Below are 26,386 nucleotides of genomic sequence, written 5' to 3' on the forward strand. Positions count from 1 at the left end.
TTTTATTTTTTTCAGGTATTTTTCTTCAGAGGTGCCAAAAGATTTTTTGCAAATCTTATAACCTCTGAAGAAAATATTCGTGAAAGCTTCAAAAATATTAAAAAGAAAAATTGTTATCATATAAATATCTCGTAAATCTTTCCTTTCGTACAAAAATATAATCGCAACTGTACTCGTAATATTGAATATTTTATACATCAATATAAATGCATCAATAACTTCGATAAGCATATTCATATATTAATTTTATAAGAAACTGAAAGTTATTGGAAGTAGCAAGTTCCCCAAGCTCTGGTTCCTTCAGAAGCATATCAATGTGTGGCAAAAATTCATCTACTTTTCCACCTAAAAATGGTAAAATTAATTTAAATTAAAAATCTCATTCTTTCAATGAATTGGGGAGCGTTTATATTAGCCATAATCGCACGCCGCAATCTGTAAAAATTGATCAATCACAGTCAAGTATTTCCCTCTCATTCGATGCTAAAAAAAATGGAAGATGATTGGTCAATTTTTATAGATTAAGTTACAGTCAATATAAATGCTTCCTTAAGTGTCTACAATGGACAGTAGCAGTAATAAGATACAGGAATAAACTGATTTTTTCAGTATAATATGGCATAAAGTAAATTCGTAAGTGATTGAATCCATTTCCTACATTCTAATTTCTTGTTATGAATTTACTCTGAGTTCTATTTATTATACTGGAAAAGCAGTTTACCTTTGACATGGTTTTACAGTATTATCACTACTGCTATTATTGCTCATTGTAGACGATGCTTTATTTATCAATGTTTTTTTGCATATACTTACCCATAAAGTATGTAAGATCCATTAACTTGAAAAGAAGCGTCTCTTGAACTTGTTGCTCAGGATTCTTTTCCACGTTATCCCATTGATTTCGTCGAGCCGCGCGCGCCCATATTTGTAATCTCAGCGACGATTTATCTTCTTCATGTTCTATATAATCGAGCAAATCAAGGGCCTTCTTGAAATCGTACTCATTGGCGATAACGTTGTCATTCGAAGTGTACAGCATTATTAATTCTCGTGGTGTGAGCACCCGCAGCTTCTTAATATCGTAGCCATATGTTGTGAGCACTTGTGCCGGCAGATCTTCCTGATAAGCTATGAGTGTTAATTCATTGTCAATCGTTTTCACGCAATCCATTACTTTATCCTCAGATTCGTCTGATGCGAGTAGAGCCAGTTTGGCCAACGATAGCATCGACTTTTTACGAGTGACTAGCTCGGATTCTTGAACTGCCAAGGTATGAAGTGTGTTGGCGGCAAATCGCAGCTCGTCAGTCAACGCAGCTTGCACCCAGGACAGAATAGGATGCTCTGATAGCTTTTCCGTTAGCTCCGCAATACCACTGCGTCTGCATCTCTCAACCAGTTGACCCTGACGTCCATCTTTTACATACCAAGAGAATAAGAAGCCAGCGAAATCTTGAACCGCAAATTTCTCAATGTATCCATCTAGTCGATTCTTATTGTCGGTTAATTCGCAGATCTGTACTAGCGATGGAAAGTCACAATATTTTTCAGCAAGCATTGCAGCGTTATCATATTGTTCCTCCTTTATCAACGGTTGTATCAAATTAGCGCGCTCTGTCTCATATTGCTTTAGAAGAATCTCGAATTTTTCTGTGCCACGAATGCTCTCCAAGTGACATTTTCTTCCATCCAATATTAAATCAATCAGACTAACCAATTGCTCATACAGTTCGTTCCTCACAGTAGAGTCGCCAGTTCCTGTTATACCATGCTTGATGGTGATACTCTGCATTGTATTAAGACAGCTTCTCAAGCCATCTTTACCCGGCGCAGCTGTCCAAGGGAGGTATTCTGTTATTTCGTTGGAAAACTTGGCAGGGACAAAGCGTTCAGCATTGTACTGACGATATTTTACTACCTCGTATAATACAGTCAATAAAATGGTATTGACTTGCATGATATACTGTCCAACTTGTTGCAAAGGTCTTTCAGACTGCGTAACTTCATACGCCTTCTCTACCAATATTGGCAGGAATAGATGCACTGTGCTTACCTCACGATAGAATACATCACACACTGTCAGCTCATCAGACACATATGCTTCTTTCTCATTCAACGTTTGGTTCACAACAGCATCTATGATCTCTGCATATCTATTTTGTAGACTGTATAATGTCACTGCCGCAACTATTTTCTCTGCGTATTCACCAAGCACGTGGGATGTGGACATAATAGTACCCCTACATGTAACCGCACAAAATCTATTCCATAAGTTGTGCTCTTTCAAGAACATTATAAAGAGATCTAACGCTTTTTGCTTACCCTCCAGTTGATGTGGTATTTGCATAGAAGTGACCGCGTTCATTGTTATTGACAGATCTCTATGGTGGGCCCATCTCGGATCATTGGCTGGATAATCGTCGATTAGATCCTTCGCAATCTTTAAAACAAGTGTGTCAAGGATAGCATCGATGTCCATTATCGGATCCTCCTGCAGAGGGAACAGTTGGGAGAGAATCTCATTACATTGTGCCTTATTCTGTCGAAGGCTGAGAAGAAAGGCGGCACGTAATTGTGTGACCGTATCAGAACTGCAGTACATATCTTGCAATTCGTCGTTACTTATAAGAGTGGAAAAGTTTTGAGCCGTTTGATTTACTTTATAAGTGTAATCCATACTCATGGTAGTGTCCGTGTATCCAGTGTTGAAATCTTGCACTGCAAAATCCACCGGTACAATGGACACAAGACCGATACTTTTTGTGAACAATACCGGAGTTGCTGAACATATGGCACCGCCGAGTATACCGTCCTCGCTGCCTCTCACTAGATCGATCTTATCTTGCTCGACCTCAGATGCAGTGTTAATCACGAGTACATTATGGCGATTGTATATAATTGCTTCCCAACCGCACAATATGAAATGATAAGAAACTAATTTCGACTCTATATCATTGTGATAAAATATCGGATCAATTTTCACTGGTATAAACCATTTAAATGAGTTGGATAGTGTGATGCCGACTAAAGGTAATAGTCCGAGTGCAAAATGAATTTGTATAGAAATATCAGCGCAATGGGCTGCCATTAAAAGGACTATTCCTTCTTCACACGTTTGCATATCAACGAACCATGTGCTCATATTTTGAGGGCTTGATTCCCAAATTTTTCTTTGAAATGCCTGCTGAACGATATCAGTGATGTCTTCGTCAAATTCCATTTTCTCCTGTTCATTATGAGAAAAGAACCAATATTGCAAAGAAGATCCAGCAAGAATGAGAACTCTTGAACCTCTATCGTTCAGTAATGTGCACGTAACTTTTACCAATTTCGTCTCTGTAACAGGCGACTGTGGTATCGCTCCAAAAATGAGGGAGGTCATTTTGCGACCTATACCACCGAGCCATCCTTGACTCGTTCGAAGCACTTGACATGTAATATTGTTCTTTCCATTGTTGAATTGCGGCTGTAAGAGCGCCACCGTACATGTGGTAGTGGCTAGAATACATCCATGGCCTGGAACATATATAAGACAATCGACTTCTTGTCCTGCGAGCTCAGCACTTGTCTCTACAGAAGATCCTTCATGTGCCACACTTGCCCAGAAACGTACTACTCCTTCTGGCGAGACTGCCATGCAACTAGGAACCTATGAACAAACATGTAAATTTCATATACATATATATATATATATATATATATATATATATATATATATACATATATAAAAGGAAGTAATTGGGAAGTAATGACTTTATTTTCGAATTTTCAAGATATATAAAAAATAAATAAACAACTAACTTTATTTTTATTCAATGTAATATTCAGATTAACTTTATTATTGCTTTTAATTATTAACTTTCGTTATTTTTTATTTTCGTTAATTATTATTTTCATTTTTATAATTTTTTTATTCAATCCAGCAGTGCTAAGTGTTTTTATCTAAAAGATTTTTCTATTTAAATTAAATTTTTTCATTTTATGCTATTATCTCTTTAATTCTTTGGGATAATACTAGAATTGAAATAACTCAATTTCGTAATATATTTTGAAGGAGAATTAAATAACTACTATTACTTCGATTGGAAGAGAAAATATCTTTAAATGGATTGTAATATAATAATTTCTTTTAAGAAAAATTGAAGCTACTTGGGAGGGAAAGAAAGATCCTTCAATAAGAATATAAAGATATTTAGATTTCATTGTATAAAAATTAAAGATAGTATCATGGATTATATTCTTTATTTAATTTACTGTGGATTTAACTTGGCGCCAGTTGTTGCTATCAAATCTTTTATATAAATGATAGCGTCTTTCTTTTATCACAATAATGGTTTCGAATTCAGCTGTTACTTTTATTGTTATTTTAATTCCTTATTACTATGTACTATTCAATAAATTGCATTATTTTTATATAATTGACTAGAAATACTTTACAAGAAAAATTTTTTATTGCTTAAAAATATTTTATAATAGAAATTTAAATATTGAAAAATGTTTTGCACTTTGTATTTTAGGTTGTATTGTCATAGTCATTGATTGAAAATCTAGTACATATTAATACATATGTGCAATGTAAACTCAAGAGAGTAACCGCTCAGAAAATAGGTGTACACCTGGGCTTTAAATTTCACCGGATTTCACAGACTGTCACGAACTTCATCAGAATTTTCCATATTTCGATGGACTTGGCTGAACTTTATTGAACTTCCAAGAAGTCATGAATTCATACCGTACTTCATTGGACAGACTTTATTAGATTTCGAACAAATCAACGGACTTCTGACAAGTTGTACACCAGAATTTAAGAGTGGTTACCTTCTCGCATAAACTATAAAGTTTTAGTATTTGCAGAATATTAGAATGCACTGTTAATAATGTCATTAATGTTTAATAAATTACAATCTGAATTCTTAAAGCAAATCTTAAAAAATAAAAATATTAATATAAAAAATTATAAAAACTTTATTAAATTTAAAATGATGCTAGAGGTACCGATGGAACGTGCATTTCATATTTTTTATTATTATGTCTGTATATACACAGGATTTGAAAAAATTAAAATTTTTTTAAAAAAGTAAAAAATTGACATAATTAGTATAATATACTGAAACAATCTGCTATCTATATTGATAATGAATACATTATAAATAAAATTAGTTTGATCTTTCATTACCTGATGACCAGGCAGCACCCAGACTGCTATACAGTCTGCTTTATGAGCTAGATCGCTTTGAGGCAGCAACAATTCACGACATTGACTCTTAAAGGTTCTTCTCTGTTTGGAATGAATATTAGCTTTACACTGCCATACAAGTAATTTACGGCCATAAACAAGCCAGGCCCAACCATCTTCAGATATATTAACGCTAACAGTTGTATTCCGATCTACAAATGTGAGTGCTTCTGTAACCAGGACTGGTAATGGAGAACCAAAATTTTCCACTACATGGCTCTGTGTCCTGCATATTACTTGTATGGATTGATTTGTACGTCCAGCTATACTAGTTGTGCTAAAGATGAAATAACTATTGTATAAATGTGACATAAACAAGCTTCCTTATGTAACAAAGTGCATAATTATAATATTATATGCAAAGAAACTTACGAGCTATTTTTCTTTAGCGATTGAATAATCGACAATCGTTTTCTAGGAGAGGCTACTGTTTTTCCCAATGGACTTGTCATGTTTGGACGATCCATTTTTTTAAACCAATATTTCTATATCAAGGAAACCTATAAAAATTATCGCTCTAGACTAATCTTATTTCTGCGTTAAGATATTACGGATTGATTATTCTATATAAATTAACGTAAATGAAAAATAAATTCTGATCAATATTGAATTAAATATAATAATTTTTTAATTAGAAATTGACATTTATATAATTATACAGAATATAGTTGAAGAAATCATTGGATGACGTTTTATATGAAATTGTTGACTAAGCTGATTCTCGATAACAATCGAAGAACCAGTTAAACACAATTTTACAATTATGGACTTTTAAACTTCTGATTTGATATTTATTTCGATCCGTAACCAAATTATGATTATTAAATAAAGTAAAATCTTAATCTTTTATTAAATATGCGATCTGGAATATGGAATCTTATGATTTTATAAAACATGTAATATCTCTCTCAGTATATTCGATTTACACTAATTTACATTACTTATTTCGTGGTTTTGAAACATGTGGTCTGTTTCCTGCACTCTGTGCAACTGTTCTTGAATTCTCTTTCTTGTTTTAAACAAATATCAAACGTATATTTATCTCACTTTAAGTTCCAAAAGTGTACACTAGTTCAGCAACAAACTTTAGATTAAGTGGCATAAATTAAGCCGGCAGCACACACAAGTTTGTTTTTCTGCTGGATTTAGAATCTTGTCATTGTATTGGCTGCCTGGAGAAAGTATTGTATATAACTTCCACCATGTTAGGCCACAATCTAGATATACCAATTGCGATACTGAGCATCGGCGTCTGTGTAGAGGGACAAAGTCACGTGACCATTTTGTGACCATTTTGAGAACTGTACACGCGCGTACATTTAAATATTTTAGATAAATTACACTGACTAATACGAACATTTTTAAATAAAAGACGCATATGTATCATAATAAATTAAATAAAATAATTATTTCATCTTTGTTTATTGCAAACAATAAAGATAAAATTGAGTAATTATTTTAGGCTATGTCATTTATGTTTTATCATTCTTGCTGGAAAACCATATATTATAGTAAATGAAATTATAAAATAAATGGATACTACTCATTTGTTAAAATATATTATTATTGAAATGTGTGTGTGTGTGTGCGTGCGCGGATATGTGCGTGCGTGTGTATATACATATAAAACAAGGTGTTTGTTTAACAGGTATATTTTTAAAGGAAAATTTTATTTTATTTAATAATCATAATTTGGTTACGGATCGAAATAAGTATCAAGTCAGAAGTTTGAAAGTCCATAATTGTAAAATTGTGTTTAACTGGTTCTTCGGTTGTTATCGAGAATCAGCTTAGTCAACAATTTCATATAAAACGTCATTCCGAATGATTTCTTCAACTATATTCTGTATAATTATATAAATGTCAATTTCTGATTGAAAAATTATTATATTTAATTCAATATTGATCAGAATTTACTTTTATGTTAATTTATATAGAATAGTCAATCCATAATAATGCAGGAATAACTAAATAAGATTAGTCTAGAGCGATAATTTTTATTATGTATCACATGTTCGTTGATATTGGATAGGGTTAATATACATAAATACGTTTTCTTTATTATCACTGATGAAGACTTGTAAGTCGAAACATTTGAAATTTATAACGTTATACGAATGTAATAAGAGACGAATTTTATTAGTTAACTACATTTGCTCGTTTTTTAAAAAAGCCTTGACATTTTAATTTATAACTTTTATATTTATTAAAAACGCATTTTTTTATATAAAAACGCTTTTCAAATAATCGAAGTAACACAAAATACCTGAAACAAAAGGCAAAGGAAACGAGGCATTCGATCTGTTCGGTGATCTCACGGAATTAGGTTAGATGACATGCTCACTTGTCCTAAATCCGTGTTGAGCACATGAAACTGCTCCAATCGCTATCTTACCTGTGATCCAAGTGCTCTCTGAGTTAATTTGGAGCATGCGACATGAACAAATCTCGCGCGCTTGCATTTGCTTGCATTTAACGGCTGGGCGAATTTGGTTATTTTCACAAGTTTAATAACTAGTTAATCATTGCGACAATTATAAAATAGATAGGTAGAGGATTTTTCTTCTCAATTTAATTCACTCTGTCCTTGTGCGAAAGACTTATTATTATTTCTAAACATCCTGTATATCTATCTCATTTTGGCTGTGTTCGCTTTGGCGTTCACAACACTTTGGGAGCATTTATATTTTATTGGCCGTAACCGTATGCCGTAATTTATAAGAATTGACTAATCACAGTCGAGTATTCCCTTCTTATTTGACTGTAAGAAAGAAATATTCAAAGATGATTGATCAATTTTTACAGATTACGGCATATGGTTACGACCAATATAAACAGCTCCCTAAGCTTCATCCTTAGCTGTTTCCAAAATTTATTTACCAGTACTGAAATTTATAATATTAAACTATAGACTATATTTTCTATATTCTATATTAGAACTATATTTTCAGTATTGACAATAAATTTTAGAACACAACCCTTGTTGTTTATTAAATGTTAAACAAAGACAATTGATGCTCATAAGCGCTACAAACGCCAAAACGAATGCAGCTTTTAAGTTCAAAATTTTTTGGGGATTTTAAATAACGATCCAGGTTTAAGTTCACTCAGACTGTCAAAGGCTGTCAAAGTCGCTACAAATGCTTTGAAGCATTGGATGGAGCAATTAGAAGAAAGAATGTTACAAACTGGTCAAAACGCTTCAAAACTTTGCAGCATCAATTTGAAACATACTCTAACTCAGAGAACACATATTAGACCTGTTCTTTTTAGCTGAATTTTTGCACCAGTTTATTTTTCTTACTTTTCTCTCTGAAATTCTTCATTAAAAGAATTGAATCTTTCTTTTCTCTTTATTTGTTCTATATTTTTTTAACTAATTAATAAATCGCAATAAAATTTTTTTGAATATTTAAAATATATATAATACTTATAAAAGAAAAATTTTTTAATCATTTTTAAAATTTTAATTTTTAACAATAAAAATATTAACAAATAAAATAAATTACAAAAATATGTTATTAAACAAAAATATAATCTTATTCAAACAATTTTCATATGTATAATATTTTCATATGTAATTTATTTGAAGTGTAAATATTAAACATAATTCCAAATTTAATTTTCTTTGCAGAGAATGTATACGTCTAATACATCTTAATTTGATTTAAATGAATTTATTCTTTCATTACAGTATTATTAAACAAAATTTTCAGCCTTTTAAATCTACTTTTAAGTAAAACGCTTATAAAATAATAGATTAATATCACATTGTCTTAGCACAAATCTTACATTTAAATTCTTACAATATATAAAAAAATAATTTCATGAATTACATTACGATATAAAAAATAAAAATAAAATTGCAAAATGACTTGAAAAAGGAGAATTTGTTTTAGCAACTATGCATGTTCATGATTCAAGTTCATAAAATTCATAGTGACTTCCAATCCAGTAACCATATATTCAGCTATCCCAATAATAGAAGATTGATAAAATTTTGATTGAAAATTTCGATAATCCTGTGGACAAAAATCAAATTTCTAATCTAATCGTAGTTTTTAAACATTTATAGAATTATTTGAATGAAGAATTTTTTGAATGAAATTCCCCATTCTTTTATTGCATATTTCGTAGCTTACCTCGAAAGAATTTCAAAACATATAATAAAATATTTTTTTCATTAAGTACTTTTCAAATTATAAAATTGAAAATTATAGTATCGCCGATATTAGAGCATTACCTAAAGTGTCCGATCAACGGCTAAACATTTTGAATATTGCTCAGTCATGACTTTGATAACATTTGTCAAAATCAAGATCAATGGAGAGTGGTTCTCTAATTCTTTTTAAATAAAAATGAAAATTAAAAAACCCATCTTTTGAAAGTGCCTAATGAAAAAATATTTTATTATATTGTAGTGTTTTGAAAAATTCTCAAAACTAAGTTAAGTTACAAGAATATGCAATAAAAAAATGGGGAGTCCCATTAAAAAAATTCTATGTGATTTTACTTTGACCTTGACAACGCCAAGGTCAAACCAATGATATCACCTCATATCCCCTTTGAAGATACAAAGCTTTTGTATGAAACGTTTTTTTTAATGCTTTGTTTCCAAAATGACAATTAGTGACGTTTTGTTTTGAACACCTGATATATAGATAGAATTTCCAGAATTTAAATGGCCAAACTTCTAGAACATATAGAGGAAAAAGGTCTTCTAAAGATTTTTTTCTTAATTCAAGATAAAAATTCGGGATAAATATATATGAATACCGGCCTAATCGTAAAATATATTTGGAATTCAATTTTCGTGAGGTTTAATTTAATTTGCAACCGATTACACAGAAGCCATTTTCATCATAAAATTTGCTTGTTGAATAGCTTAAATTGTGAAAAGTTGTTCAATTTGACAATCCTGATCTATCAATTGCCACACATAAACACATGTTATATTGTTGTGTACAGACTTACAGATGTATTTCTTTTTGTGTGTGATTTCCAATCGCCGAATATTAATCAATTGTTTATGATTATTAGTAATTAACCACAAATAGCATACAGCATCTACAAAGTATTAAAAGAAAGCACTAAAAAATGTATAAACGCTTTTTTTAGCGCTTTGCAGGCATTTCTGTGCTATTTGAGAATTAATTAATAAATTCCTCGTTTTATCGAATAAATATGTGTCTCATGTATTGAGACATGACACAATAAAAAGAAGAATCTCTCATCATGGAAACTATGACTTTGAATATATGAAGTGAATTGCAGTAAACAGTTGTCGAATACTACTACATTGTATCTAAAATTATTTGTTTTTTTTTTTCAAGAAGTTAAAGCAAAATGAAATCATTGAATATCTACATAATAATTTAGTAATACATTTTATTACAATTTAGTAATACTACATAGTAATAATAATTTTTGTAATTAAAATAATAAGCTTTTAAAGTGTATTTGGTTTATGTTTTTTTTTTATATTTATAACTCTTTGAATATTAAGAAACGCAATCGCATGTTTCTTATAAAATTTCTCATAAATAAAAAATACTACGCGCTAATAAAATCATTAAAAGAAATTTTTGTGAAAATGAGAAATTAGATTAATTATTACGCGTGATAAGAATTATAACCTCTTAACATATAATTAATAAACGCTCTCAAAATTAGGGCCAATTCCAGCTTCAAATAAATATAACTATTAGGAAAAAGTTCGTGGCGTTTTTTTAATGCCATCTAACGGGAAAAACGCCACGAACTTTTTCCCACACTTAATATGTGGTAATGTATCTATTGAATAAACAAAAGAGTAAAGGAGTAAGTGCATAAAAGAGTGAACTGAAGTTCATTGAAAGAATGGAATAACCTAGCCTTAGACACACTAAAACACTTGTATGATTTGTGTGTCAACAGTAGCTTTATAATGTTTATCATATGTTTATTATTTGTCTAATTTCTCTCTTTTGACCAAATTTGTCTAATTTTATCACAGTAATTAAAAAACAAATCGATACTCGAAGGAAAGGAGGAATACTTTCACTTTCATCATTTTAATTTATAACTTAATAAAATTAGCATATTTAAAGTAACAGAGAGAAATAAGAAAAGAGGACCGAATTTGTTCTTATAAACGTGTGAACGTGTCCAATCAGTCAACATCCTCCGTGTAAGCGCTTATGTTCAATTGTGAGATGTGCTGTTCCTGCTTCGTTTTCTCTACGCCCGTGATACGCTAAATATTTCTTCTTATAATTTCGAAACTAAACTTCGGATGAAATTTTCGGATAAAATTTGTAAAGAAAAAATCTTACAATTAAGTCAGGAATACGTCTTTTCAAGGATAGATTGTTTTTCTGGATTGTTTTGGATCATCCCGTATATATCCACTATCTTCTTTCCATTCCAAACGAAACATACCGCCTTTTATATTTATTTCATAGATCCATGTCTCATAGTATTGCTAATGCAATAGGATCGTCCTCATCGATCTGATAATCCAAAAAATCCATTCGAATTTGCTGATGCTTCTGCTTATGTGCTTTTAGTGAACTGGGCTGTGTAAAAGTTCTTTGACAAATGTCGCATACATATGGTCGCTTGCCTGAATGCGTACGCTCATGACGAATAATATGGCTCTGATGATGAAATCTTTTGCCGCAAATACGACATTCATACGGACGTTCGTTCGTGTGCGTTCTACTGTGAGTCTTCAGATCGAATCTTTTAAAGAAAGACTTGCCGCAGTACAGACAAACATGATTCCGCTGCTTTAAATGATCCCTTTTTACATGCTCCTATATGAGACATGTATTATATTTGTAATATATACATACAAGAATGATCCATTTTATATATCAATCTTAAAAATTATATAAGAACAATACATTTAAATAAAAGTATAAATTAAAAGTGAAAACTAAATAATTTTTATTTAAATAAAAATTTCAAATAAAAATTATTTAGTTTTCGAAGGAGATATTTTAAAATCAATATAATTTGTTTCAGATAGAAGTATTTCCGAAATTTCAAGATCCTTATCTCATAGAATTGTGTGCTTGTTTCTTCTTATATAAATCAATTCTGTTCATTATTCTGCATGTAAAAAAATAATGATCTTTACAAACTGAATCGTGTGTTTACAAAATATATTTTATATTTTAAATACATTACATTTTAAAATATAAAATATCCTGTGAAACGTTTTTGAAGATTTTATCTTAACATCTTAATGAAAAACATTCGGAGGATTGTGGCTGGGTCACTTTTATGATTAAAAAATAAAAAATATTGGAGGAAGAATATTGCATAAACTGTTGAAAATTTGTGTCCACAGACTTGTCATCTTCGAACGCTTCCTTCTCGTTCCAATAATGAATGCATTCAGTAATACAACCGTTCACTGAGCGCTCTCTTACATCCAATTGGCACATTCCATTAGAACTAAAAATATAGACCAAATGATATAGACCAGATGCAAGAGCTCACTGAGTGCCCAGTGAGTGATCGTACTGAATGTACCCAATGGCTGCATTCAGTGGACTCAACAATTAAGTGAGCGCTTGCTGTTATTGATATATTCTTTTAGATCAATTAGCATCTGGAAGAATACATCAATAGCAGTGAGCGCTCACTCAATTGTTGAGTCCACTGAACGCAGCTAATGATAGCATTATTAACGACCTTTTTTTCAGTAATAGTTTTATTTTATCCATACATCTTATCCTTATTTTCATTACCAATATTTACACATTTCATGTTTAATGAGAAAGTATTTCTTATTAATATACTTATTAATACGTCACTTAGGCCGGTATTCATAGTCTTATTTCAAGACCGTCTTAAGTAATGTCTTAATGCAGCCTTCTAATTGGTTCGTGACTTCTTAAGATCGTACTTAAGATGATCTTGAATATAAGATCTGACTATGAATACCTGCCTTAGATGTGAAGTAAAAGATGTTAAACTAATACATATATATGTCTTAAACGAATTTATCTCAGAAATATGATTGCGCGCTGATTATTTTCGAACTTTTAACTAATCTGAAATATTAATAATTCCCCCAAATTTGATTAGAAGTATTTTTCAGTGACCCAACCACAATCCTCTGAATGTTTTCCGAGCATTAAGATGTTAAGATAAAATCTTCAAAAACGTTTTTCACAGAATATTTTATATTTTGAAATGTAATGTATTTAAAATATAAAATATATTTTGTAAACACACGATTCAGTTTGTAAAGATCTTACGTTTATTTTTTACATGCAGAATAAAATCTATAAAGAACTTACTGCAAAAAATATGATCTCAGCTGGAATATATTTCTCAAAATAAATTGATGTAAAATACATCAATTTATGATGTAAAATAACCCAAGTGTCCTTAAAAAGACGCATTCCTAATTCAATTCTAAGACGATTTTTTTCTTTATGAAAATTTCGTCTGGAGTTTTCAAATTATAAGGAAAAATACTCAGCATATAGCGAACTGCGTAGAGGAGACGAGCAGGAGCGACGCATTTTACGATTAAACGCGGGCGCTAATAACGCGTATAAGGACACATATTGATCGGATGTGTTTACACATTTATAAGAACATGTTCGTTTCCAAATTGATGTTCAAAGATATGACAATTGCGCTCAATAAAAATTGTAACACCTATTGATATATAATTAAGAAATGCTCTTAAAATTATGCTCTTATGATTAGACGTACTGAAATACTTGTGTGTCAATCATAGATCTATAATGCTTATCACACGTAATTATTGTCTAATCTCTTTCTTTTATAAAATTTTTCTAAACAACTTTATCAAAATAATTAAAAAACATATCGATATTCAAAAACTTCAATATTTATTTTAATTTAATCATTTCAATTTATAAGTTAACTAAATTAGCGTATTTGAAATAAAGGACAGAAAGATAGAGGCGATATATTTATTTTGAGAAATATTCTGGCTGAGGTAATTTGCAATAAGTTTTTTACAGATTTTTCTAGTAAATGAAAAGGGATTAAAATGGAAATTTTCCGAATGCATATTTTAAATAGCGAAAATTTTTTTATTCAATTGAATTCAGTCCAAATTTGATTGGATTCAATTAATTCAATTAAATTCAGATGCTAATGCCAATGGATCACAACGCGTCGATAACTCTCAAACCTCTGAAGAAAACACTCATGAAAGTCTTAAAAGCATTATTAATTAGATTCAACTATTAATTGGATGCAATTAGATTGAAAAATTGCATTTCCTATTCAGAATTTCGAATTAAGCAGTATGCACGATGCACAGAAAAAGCTGATATTATTTTTAAATTGAAGGCATAGAAACACGCTTCATGCAATTCCTACACTGAGAAAAAAATATAGTTAATTTTAATAAATATTTAGTTTTATTTTAATTAATATTCAATACTGCCAACTAAACATTTACTTACAATAAATATTTGTTCAATAAAAAAAATGATTGTTAAATTCAAATCAAATTAATATTTCTTGTATCAAATAAATATATCTTTATATTTAATAAATATTTAGTTGGTAGTATTCAACTAAATATTTATTAAAATTTACTAATTTTTTTTCAGTGTATAAATGATTAAAAAATGCATTCTAGAAAAGGATTCATACAATTTTAACGTTTGCGAATGCCTATTTTTGAAAGTCTGAATCTATTTCAATCCATTCTCAATTACAGGATAATCAGATATCGACTTGATTACATACAGATTTGATTGTGCATAAATCCAATTGCCTACGAAATCAATCGCGTACAAAATTGGACGTGATAATATATGAGATGAAAATCTATATTATTTCGAATAAATGTTTAACTCATGTAAAATATGCCATTATGAACCTTACTTTGCATCGGATAATGTGGGGTGGATCTTACTAAGCCCATGTATAAGTTTGAGTTACACGGGAAATTACAACTTATGTGAAATTATATGTATAATTATGAATCTTGTTTTACTATAGAATCGAGCAATATGAAGTCTATTTTGCTAACTCCATATAGCATCTATGTACAATCGGGTCTGTATTTGATTACAATATTATGTCTATGTATCATCAGTATTAATAATGATTGTAATCCATACGTAATGAACAAAATTCTTAACTGTAATAACATAAGGCCAATGTAACTTAAATAAATTGGTAGACTTACGTTTACTTGTGATAAGGTGCTATAGACTTTCGGACAAATCTCACAAACAAACTTTTGCGGACCATCTGAGGTATGATTATTTGCGATATGTTTGTTCAAAGTAGATTTCCAAGCGAAGGACACTCCACAATCTTTACAATGAAATTTTTGCTGATCGGTAAAATGTATTCCAATGTGTTGTTTATAATTATATGTTGTTGAAAATGCCTTTTTGCATACTAAGCATTGGAACTTTCTTGAAATTATTTTTGATTTTTTCAATTCTTCTGATGTTCTAATATTTTTAGTACTTGCACTTTTAGTAGTAGTTACATCTGTAAGCATATGGTTGCTACTGTCTGTATATTCTTTAATATTCTTTATGCCTCGGTTATTATTCATATTTTCTTGTATCAAGGATAATGGTATATTATTCTCGACACATGCGAAGAAATCTGATTTACTTTTAGGACAATCAATTCTTTTATTACTATTTTGCAAAATGTTTGAACAGTCTTTAAAATTATTAGCTTGTATAAAATCTTGATTTGCTTCTTGCTCAGCCTGAGAATCTTGCAATAGTTCTAACAGCTGTTCACCATCATTTTGAATCAAACGTACCATCGAAAGTTCTTTGTATCCTGAGGATTCTATGCCAATATCAGCAACCTCCACAAATTCCAAAAATTTTTCATTACAATTTTCATAATTTGGTCTTTCAAATGCTTCAAGATTAATTTCGACGTATTTATCAAAATCTACGTGTGTTTCGTTTTCCAGTAATTCCAAGTTCCCAGAATTATGAATTTGATTTTTCTTTTGCATATTACTTACACATTCATTTTCTTTTGAATTTTGTTTGAAATATTCAGATACCTCATGGCTTAAAATAGCATAATTTTTTTCCTCTCTATAAAAATCAAATTGTGTACAATTAAATTCGTTATTTATATCAACAAGATCATCTAGAGCTTGTTGATGCTCTATTTGATCGATCTTCTCATTTCCTTTTAGATTTGAATTGATTTTTTGACTATCTCTACAAATATTTGAAGGATATCCTATTGTATCTTCCGCATCTTTTGTGCACGAAGCATCCTGCATTTTTTCTACCAAGTTGCTTATTATAAATTCATAAAATTGCTCACCAGTCTCGGTTTGTACTAAATGCAACATTGGTTCTTCATTGTTTAATATGGTATTATTGGCATTATTAATATTTTCTAAATTTTCCTCATTGCATGACAAACCTTCCTGATTCTGCATAGCGGATTTGGAAGTATATATTATTTCATTAGCAACATTGTTTTCAGAATGATAGGACTTCATGGAATGATTAAGACTGGTTAAGCTGATATTATTACAGTATCTAGGCTCATCAAATTTTAACATTCCTGAATTAGAGAGTTCTATATATAATTGATTGTCATCATCACTTAATGGTTTATTATATTTTTTATTTTCACTAATAATTCCTTTGTTTATTTGTTTGTGCAGAAATTTTTGGTCTGTCAAAACTTCATTGAAATTATAAATAGGAAAATTTGTTTCTATATGTAATGAATTTTTTATATTATTTACAGAAGATTCTTTATAAGTTCCTCGGGATATACATATATCTGAATCACTTGATCTTACAATATATTCATTATTTTGAATTTCTGATTCAGTATTAGATTCTCTATCTCCTTGAGATAGTATGGTAAAATTGTTCTTATCTAATTGTTGTAAATAAGTTATACTATCTTTAAATGGTATTTGTTCATGATTATTAACTATATCTTGAGAAGAATTTGAAATAGTATTATTCATCGATAAGTTAGTAGATCCAAGTCTTTCCTCAATCTTGACAAAATGATCTTGCAATAATCGATTTGTACTCTCATTTTCGGCTAAATTACTTTCACCAAACTTTTCATACATTTTATATTAGATATTTATATTTATATTATAACGACTAAATCTAAAAGATCAGGTATTTACCTGCTTAGACGTGACATAAATAATAGTCTCGAATAAACGTGCTTTGCTGCCCATATCAATGTTGTGTTTTGCATCCAAATCTCTAGTAATATTCTGGCTAATATATTTTGGCTTCATATAAGTTTCATGAATTCTATTTTTTATATTATTATCTATTGTCTGAAAAATCCACAATAATAATACATAAGTAATATATAAACATTGGATTATTTAATGAAAAAAATTATAAATTTACAGTTTTTTAAAAATATATAAATTTAATCATTATTTCTTGTAATTATGCTGACAATAAATTGTTCTCGCAATAATACTTTTTATATTTTGCAAAAAAAAAATACTTTTGAAGACACAGTCAAAAAATATAATCAAAACTTCTCTAATAAGTTTTGCAATAAGCATTGCTGCTTAGTAATCAATTATTGTTTTCTTAACTTTTTATTGCACAAATTTTTTCAAATATATTTTATTGAATTTAATTTAATATAAAATTTTAATATAAAATTAATTAAATCCTTTATATAAAAGTTGTTGAAATCTGTTGATTTTGTAAAGTAAAAATTAAAAAAAATCAAAATATCTCAATACGGCAATTAAATTTAAAAAATTTAACTATAGCTTATACGTAACTAAAATTATTTAGACATGGTTTCTTTAGATTTCAAACTTCAAAGGAGAATATTAAAAAGAGATTTTTTTCCAAAAGGATGTAAATAAAAGGAAATATTTTTTTATAGATTCTGATGGATACGTAAAAGTATTAAAAAATTTATAACGTTTAGAGAACATTTCGAAAATTGAACAGGAATATGATGGATTTATTTAAATTTCAATATTCTTGTTTAATTTTCGAGGTGTTTCCCAAATGCCACTTTTTAATAACTTCATCGTATCCAGGAAATCAAAATCTATAAAAAATATTATTCTTTTTACTTATCTTTTTGAATAGAAATCCTCCTCTTTTTAACATCCTCTTTTAAAAAACATCAATTAAAATACATCATTTAAAAATTTGAAAATTTTAAATGATGTATTTAATATTGAAATTGTTATTTTTTAACAAAAAAGTTTCGATTTTGCAAGGAAATCACATTATTCCACGATTTCACTGAATTTTTGCAAGATCAGCTAATTGAAAAAAAATCAATACGTACAATATTTATTTGTTTGTTCAAATATTCGACAAGAAATTTAAGTGATATTAAATTATAAAATTGATAGAAACGTGATATTAAATTATAAAATTAATCAGAAATTAATCGGATCTTATGACTCGATTTTAGACATTTTTTGTGTTGTCTGAGAATATTCTATCTATTATATATATTCTATATCTTTACATCCACAATTTATGAATGTAGAATGGACTCACTTTACTATATATCAATTTTTTTCGATTTTGGATTGACATTACATCAATTTCCGCACTTTATTAGCAGGGTCGATAATGTAATATGTAATGATATAATTCACATCATTTTATAAAAATGATATTAATGCTGTTAGTATATGAGAACTTTTGAACGTCGTATTATTAATGTAATAATGATTCATCACCTTGTTTTCTTTCAATCCACGATTGTTGATTTGTGGTTTATCGCTGATAAGACTAGAATTATAATACTGCTGCACAACTTCCTTTGGTATTCCATGTATCATTTGTATGTGCCTTGCTAATGAAGACATTTGTGTGAAATTTTTATCACAAATTGAACATGAATACGGTTTAATTCCTGCATATGAAATAAACAAAAAAATACTTGATTCTATTAATTGTTTTCTTTAATTTGATAATTATTCAATTTAGCCTTGTCAAACTTGAAATTAGACTCATTTGATGCGTTTTGTATGAAATGAAAGAAGTCTGGCAGAAAATAGTCTTAATATCTCGATTCGTAGGGCAGAGCAATGCTTTTTTTCTGCTAGAGTCGTTTCGCGCAAAAATGTATCAAATAAATCAAATGTATCAAATGTATCTAATTTCGTCAAGATTGAAAACGAAGGATTAATAATTGAATAATTATCTTTACTTACATTTAAATATATTTATTATATTATTATAGATGTACTCAATATCTTACCTGTATGCATTCTACAGTGTCTTATAAGATTCGATATATGACTAAACTTCCTCCCACAAATCTCACAAATATAAAAATTTGTTCCTAAATGAATGTTTAAATGGGTGCGCAAATCTGCTTTCCGAAAGAAACCTTTTCCACATATCTGGCATATTTGGGATCTTTCTCCTAGATGTAAACTTCGATGATGATAATCCAATTGTGAAGCACGATCGAAGGTTGAATTGCATTGGAGGCACTTGAATGTTTTCAGCATTTTGTGATACACACTTCTGCAATTCTGTTAATAGCGAATGAAATTCCGTATTATTTTCCAAGTGTTATTATTTTCCAAGTTTTAGAAAGATATTTAAAGTATCATAATTAAGCATTTATTTGGATATTTGTTGACTTTATTCAATATATATCCAAGTAAATGCAATCATAACAAAAAAAGCAGCTTTACAACTGTTATAACATTTTTTAATCATTTGTATCATGAATTTTAATATTAGACCCATATTTTTGAAATTTTGTACGCGGAAATTGTTCGGGTCAATGATTATAAATTAGAAGCTAAAATTTAAAAATTCAAAACAACCGATGTAATATGGCGGACTAATAATTCAAATAATTTTTACTAAAATATTCATTATTTATAAAAATAAATTATTTAATAAAGAACAGTTCACGGCGAATAATGAGAGAATTATTTGAGAGAAAAAGTATCAAGATATTATCAATAAATCTTGGTATACAAGATCAAGAGATTCACTATTTCTTTGTAAATTCAAAATCTTATTTTTGTTTATATATACAACATCTCAGACGTCAATTTTTCGTAGATATTCTTTTCTATATTTAAAATTTTAGCATGTTCCCAATCAAAATCATGAGTCATTGAAAGCCTATATGTTTGCCCAGCAAACGAGAATGGATTGAAATGAATTGAAATGAATTCAGATTTTCAGAAATATTGATTCACGTTAAAATGAATGCTTTTTAATTCTGAATGTATTTTTATTCATTTATAGGAATTACATGGAGCATATCTCTATGCCTTTCTAAAAATAATATTAGCTTTTTCTGTGCATACAAACACAATTATGAATACTGTTCAATTCAAAATTTTGAATTGCAGTTTTTCAATCCAATTGCATCCAATTGAATCTAATTGAATCCAATTGAATCCAATTGAATCTAATTAAATTCAAAAAAAGTATTCGCTATTTAAAATACGCATTCGGATAGATAAAAATTTCAATCCATTTTAATCCATTCTTTGCTGGCTGAATGCTGACTAGTCTTCCTATTTATTCTGCAATCGACTCAAATTTAAGATCGAAACATTTATATATATTTTGTGTTCGTGTAATAAATAAACACACAAACAGCTAGTGTATTGTCTTTATAGAATTATATTCCAATTTTTTATATATTTAGAAACTTTTCGTAAATTTGATTTAAAAGTATTTAGGTACCAAAAATGAATAGTAGATACTATACTTTTAAAGATACTTTAGTTTAATTAGACTCAAAATAGTAACTAAATGACACTAGAGCATCTGTCAATTTTTGTGTTAATACACATTAGTTCAACTGAATTAATTGCAGTTATTAGTTGTTCTGCATTTATACCAAAATTCGAGTAATTCTCATTGTGACTATTATACTCACAAGGGAACTTCCTCATTCCGATTTTTATTTTGCCTTTACCAGTATTCATATTTCGGGACAAAAAAAAATTCCTATTTGAAGACAGTGTATCAAAGAACAATAACTTTGACTGCATGTGACTGTGATTGCAAGGCATTCTTCGTGACATATGTTATACCAAATTTCAATAGTTTATTATTATTAGTAACGAAAAATGCGGATTTTGCGCATAAAAAAGTCACTTCTCTCCACCATTAATATCTCTAAAATGATTGAGGATTTGCCCCGAAATATAAATATACTTTACTGATGAAAACGAAATCAATCGGAGTTTTATTTCGAAATCAAAACACTTGGGGAAGTTTCTTTGTCTTGTCAGTTGAATACACGTTCCTTTTCATTCTGACAAGCAAGATTAAACCGAGTTTTTACTTACAATCACTTACAAGCTCGAGACCGTATGCTTGCGTATGCTTTAAGCCTTGTGTCCACAATGCTAAATTGGTATGAATTTTAAATACAAGTTCTCGAATAAAAATAATGATACATATATACTCTGATAACTCTAGAGTATGACCGAAAATGTAACGTTAAAAGTTATTTAAAAACACATTCAATAGTCGCGTTCCATGATGGAATAGTCGTGAATATGAAGAGAATGGGATATTGGAATAGTTAGCATGCTTGTATTCTGTGGATGTAGTACAGACACGAATCATACACTTTTGACGATATGATTTTATCGACAATGTGTGAAAAAATTGATGTAGTCACGTTTCACGTTATATAATTCCCAAATCGAAAATGAATGTACTGGCGGTCGTCTACGAGCGATTTCGAATGTGTAACAGAAAAATGGGTAAGGGGTTCCGCACAATAAAGGGAACAGAGAATAAGAATTTCAACCTATCAGAAATCATGTATTGTAGAATACACAATTTCTAATAGATTCTCATTCTCTGTTCTTTGTTCCCTTTTCCTTTTATTGTGCGGAGTCTCTAATAGGAAAAAGGTCGGCATGGTCTCTCTCAGGCTGCTATTCCATGAGCGGAAATTTACAGTGGAACAGTACAGCGAGACTAATCATAATTGCAGAAAAGAAAGCAGAAGGTCGATTCTCTATTTTCAAGGTGAAAATTACAAAAGTAAACAAATTTACTAGGGGTGCATTTCTTGCATGAAGCGCATGAGTATTTAATGCATGACATGGAGTGCAGGGTACATTCCGTTCCAATACATTCCATACGGTTTTAGTAACGGAACGGATTCACAGTGAATTCATATAGTGAACATGGACGACAATTTAAAATTGACTGAATTAAATGCATTCAATAATTACTGTTACATCTTCTTTTTTGACAAAAGAAGAAGATTTATATTTTTCGAACAGCACTTACAATCTTATTCTGCAGGATAAGAAAAATAAAAGATTTTATCAAAAAGAATGTTTAATATCTATTTTTAAAATATTAAAATATTAAAAATTTAACAAATTTTTATAGATTATTCTTATGTTCAGACACTTATAACAAAATCTGAAATCGATTCACTGTGAAGCAACTTGAAGTTATAAAAGTTTAAAATATAAAGATTTTAAGGTTAGATTGGAAATATTCTTACTATTATATTCAAAAATTTTTTATTTTTTTCAAAAATAATTAGCAATAGAAATTCAAAAGTACATTTCTGCATTTTAGTTATAAGTATGATAAGATTCTATATACAATCTTTATTATTCAAACCATAACAGTACATATTCGTCAAAATCAAATTTCAGAAACTTTTTGCTACAATTATACATACAAAACACCCTTAAAATCCACTATTTTTACTTTCCTACCTTGTAAGGATATAACTAATGTAAACTTAACCTCTATCATAATTTTACTATTTTATTATCTACTATTTTATATTCAGGAATTTAAAACGATATGAAAATAGCGGTAATATATCAATATATTATTTTTTCAGCATTATATAAATCAGAGACTAAAAACCGATATTCTATAGCGATATACGCAAAACCGAGATCCAAATACCAGTATTGGACGTTAAATACCAGTATTAAACCGAAATTTTCATAATATCAGTATACGCATAATTTTTCGGAAATAGAATATTATACCGTGTATATATTATATAATATATATATATATATATATATATATATATGGAATGTTAAATTAAAAAAATTTGGGTATTCTGAGCACCCTACTTATGTGATTTTGAGTACACTCGCTCTAGCCAAACTACCCATGATTTCAATTTCGCGCTAAAATATGTTTTATGCATAAGTTGCATGAACTGCAGCTCGAGAGGTAAGGCACTTCATGTGATCTTCAAAAGAGACGGAGTCGTGCAATTGGCGGTAGGTTGAATCATGCATGCAGTGAGTGTGCATGAAGAGAAATAGAATGAACTTCTATGCTTCTATGCGCATTATGCAAGAAACGGAACGCAGGTGTTGATCAATGAAATTATCGGTATTCTAGTAAATTATTCTAGTAAATTCACTCACTTTTGTAATTTTCACCTCGTTTCAAGATACAAAATCGACTCAGAGTAATGACTGCAAAGTTATGATTGATCTCGCTGTTCCATTCCGTTCCAAATTTCCGCTCCATGGAACGCCGGTCTCATGGCTCCTGCACATTAGACGCGGAAACGCCGCGCGACAAAATAAGACGCGGTAACCAATGAACAGATTAGAAGCTTATTGGCTACCGCATCACATTTTACTGTGCAGCAAGCATTTCCGTGTTCAGTGTGCATCAGGCTGCTTTTTCATGTTGACGCTCGACGTTCATTTTCAATGTCAAAACAGATCACGTAATCAAAATTGTTGCTTGATATTCGTTAATTTTGATCACATGATCTATTTTGACGTTCGAATTGAGCATCGAGTATCAGTATAAAAATGCAACCCAGCACAGTATATATAGTGCAATTTTCCTGATTTTATGTTGGCCAAAATGAAGCATGCATGCGTGAAATAAATAAATCGCCTCTCTTTTCTCCTTTTTTTATTTGCTCTTTCTCTCTCTCTCTCTCTCTCTCTTTCTCTCTCTCTCTTTTTCTATTTAAATAAGCGTTTCAATGTTTCACTTAAGCATTTATCTTTCAAATTATGAGGGTCGATTCTGGGTGCGTTCGGGAAGACACTATTCGCGCTATGGATGCAAACGCTACCAACTGTTCTTGGAGTCAATAGTGCGATAGTGTTAGCAAGCTCCATGAACGATCTTAGCGTAGCATTAGTAGCATTTAATCAGAGAGATATCTTCGTCGAGGTTAAGTTAATGTAGGGAATTCTGTTTTCAATTACTAATCAAACTTTTCCCTATAATTAAAATTTTTAAGATTTTGTAAAGTATTTGTAACGTAATTTTTTTATTTTCTCGTAGTGAATAACAGAACATAATCTCAATTGCAATCTCTATGATAGCTTGCCGCTAGGCCGAAGTGAACAATGTAAACTTGATCAAAAAATTAATAGTTACACTCAGTAAATTAATCAGATAAAAGGAAGAATCCTTGAACATTGCGTTGTCGATTTCAAAAGAAGAAGCATACCTACATAAGGACATTAAGCATCTGTCGCGCTAATATCGCAATAATAACTTTTTTCCGTATACAAGAATTAAAAATTGCCAACAAGATATCTCTGACTGTCACATTTATTATAATGGAATCAAATACACAAGTTGAATTTTGCAGAAACTTTTAAAAATTAAAGATGATATACAAGAAAGAATTCTACATACAAGAAACTCACTCCAGCCTAGTGGCAAGTCATCAACAGAAATTAAAATTGAGATTGCATTCGTTATGATAAAATTAAAAATTCACACATTACATATATTCAAGGACTTCGATTCTTTCCCTAGGTTATTTTTTTAGAACTTCCAAAAATTCAAATTATTTTGTCTTTATGTCAGATTTATTTGTAAGCAGACGTAAGGTTTAATTATGTCGTTAATCGCGCACAGACTATGAGCATTAATGTAAAAAGGTGATCATTTCTCAATTTGTAAAATTTCCGAAGGAAAGAATCGAAGTCCTTGGATGTATGTACGTTTATTATTTATTCTATAAAATTCTAAAAAGAGAATAGTTTGGTGCCTCTCAAGAACAGAATACCCTCAAACATTAATCTAACTTTGACGAATGTTAAACTAGAGCATTAAAAACGTAGATATTCGCGTCCATCATTTTTATTCCTTTTCCTACTCCTTGTTCTGTCCCCATTCTATCACTGAGCTGTGACGGGTTATGGTCATTACAGGTTATGATTTGTATTTGCTTGAAATTTTGTAGCTCCTTTCATTCCATTTTTGTCCTCAAAATCAGTTGAATATCTATCGTAATATTAGTGCAAGACCTGAAGAGTGTCTGGCGTTCAGATCATTTCTAGATAAGATATAATTATATGTATGCCAAATATGTATGTCAATTTGAAGAAAAAGATTGAAATTTCTCTACGAGAAAGTGTAGTGATGTTTATTCACAAGTATTGTATTCATATATTTATTTTACAACAATACAGCAAGTTGTCAATGAATATTATCCGCAGGAAATTTAAATAATCTTTATCTGATCTATCGATGAATATCTTTTTCTGATCTATTGATACATTTATCGCAACAAGGCATTTTATAAATTTTTTTGCCTTCGTTAATATATAATATTTTAATTTTTATATCCTTCTTTTCATCTCTTAGTCTTATTGAAGCTAGCGCCCCGTGCACCTCACATCTTTGAACGTTAGACGCTCCGTCGAGCGCCATTTGCGCGCGGGGTGAACAGTGAGAGGAGTAGCGGGAGGCGGAACTTCTCGAAATTCGGCCGAAAAGTGCAAATTTTGTCGAGCTCTGTTCTAATAAACTCGCCCATTTTTATAATTTTCATCTCATTTCAATTAAGATACAGAATCAATCTCATGATTCAGAGTAGAAATTCAAATGGAAATATGTGTATTGTCCACTTGATGAAATGTTATGTGAGAGATGGATTTAATTTTTGTGAAAAAGTGATAAAATAAAAAAGTGAACAAAAATAACCGAGCAAGAAAAGATTTCTTTTTACTTATATTTTAACTTATTTTTTAGACATATATGTATATAAATTTCTTTTATATCAGCTTTTTCATAATATTTTATAATATAAAATATATATATAATTTCATAATATAAAATAATACAATTCTTTATACAAATAAATATTTTTGTGGGCCGGTTGTTCCATCTTTTGGTAAATTTTACCTGTGAGGTAAATCTGGTAATCCACACATGTGATTGG

General features: G+C 29.8%; 2 protein-coding genes across 2 annotated transcripts; both read right to left on the reverse strand.

The window, feature by feature from the left end:
- Positions 1–211: 211 nt before the first annotated feature.
- Positions 212–6,199, reverse strand: LOC105620121 (nuclear pore complex protein Nup133). The gene is made up of 5 exons (XM_012201628.1): positions 6,173–6,199; positions 5,609–5,721; positions 5,177–5,513; positions 814–3,649; positions 212–345 (listed from the first exon to the last, which is right to left on the reverse strand). Exons 1-5 carry the CDS (start codon positions 6,197–6,199, stop codon positions 212–214), a joined length of 3,447 nt encoding a protein of 1,148 aa, XP_012057018.1.
- A 5,489-nt stretch (positions 6,200–11,688) lies between these two features.
- On the reverse strand, positions 11,689–19,709 carry LOC105620162. The gene is made up of 5 exons (XM_012201668.1): positions 19,454–19,709; positions 18,930–19,105; positions 17,376–17,534; positions 15,414–17,303; positions 11,689–12,033 (listed from the first exon to the last, which is right to left on the reverse strand). The coding sequence occupies exons 1-5, from the start codon at positions 19,707–19,709 to the stop codon at positions 11,689–11,691; spliced, it is 2,826 nt and encodes a 941-aa protein (XP_012057058.1).
- Positions 19,710–26,386: the final 6,677 nt, after the last annotated feature.

This window comes from Atta cephalotes, assembly GCF_000143395.1.
Source record: "Atta cephalotes unplaced genomic scaffold scaffold00024, whole genome shotgun sequence".
Classification (NCBI taxonomy): Eukaryota; Metazoa; Arthropoda; class Insecta; order Hymenoptera; family Formicidae; genus Atta; species Atta cephalotes.

Coding starts and splice junctions, on each gene's coding strand:
- LOC105620121 (XM_012201628.1), bottom strand. CDS start 6,199: ATGTTTCAAAACCACGAAATAAGTAAT. Junction 3,650..5,176: donor GGGTGCTGCCTGGTCATCAG/GTAATGAAAGAT, acceptor GTTTGTTCATAG/GTTCCTAGTTGCATGGCAGT. Junction 346..813: donor GGATCTTACATACTTTATGG/GTAAGTATATGC, acceptor TACCATTTTTAG/GTGGAAAAGTAGATGAATTT.
- LOC105620162 (XM_012201668.1), bottom strand. CDS start 19,709: ATGCTGAAAACATTCAAGTGCCTCCAATGCAATTCAACCTTCGATCGT. Junction 19,106..19,453: donor ACACTGTAGAATGCATACAG/GTAAGATATTGA, acceptor TTTCATATGCAG/GAATTAAACCGTATTCATGT. Junction 17,535..18,929: donor GTGGATTGAAAGAAAACAAG/GTGATGAATCAT, acceptor TGGATTTTTCAG/ACAATAGATAATAATATAAA.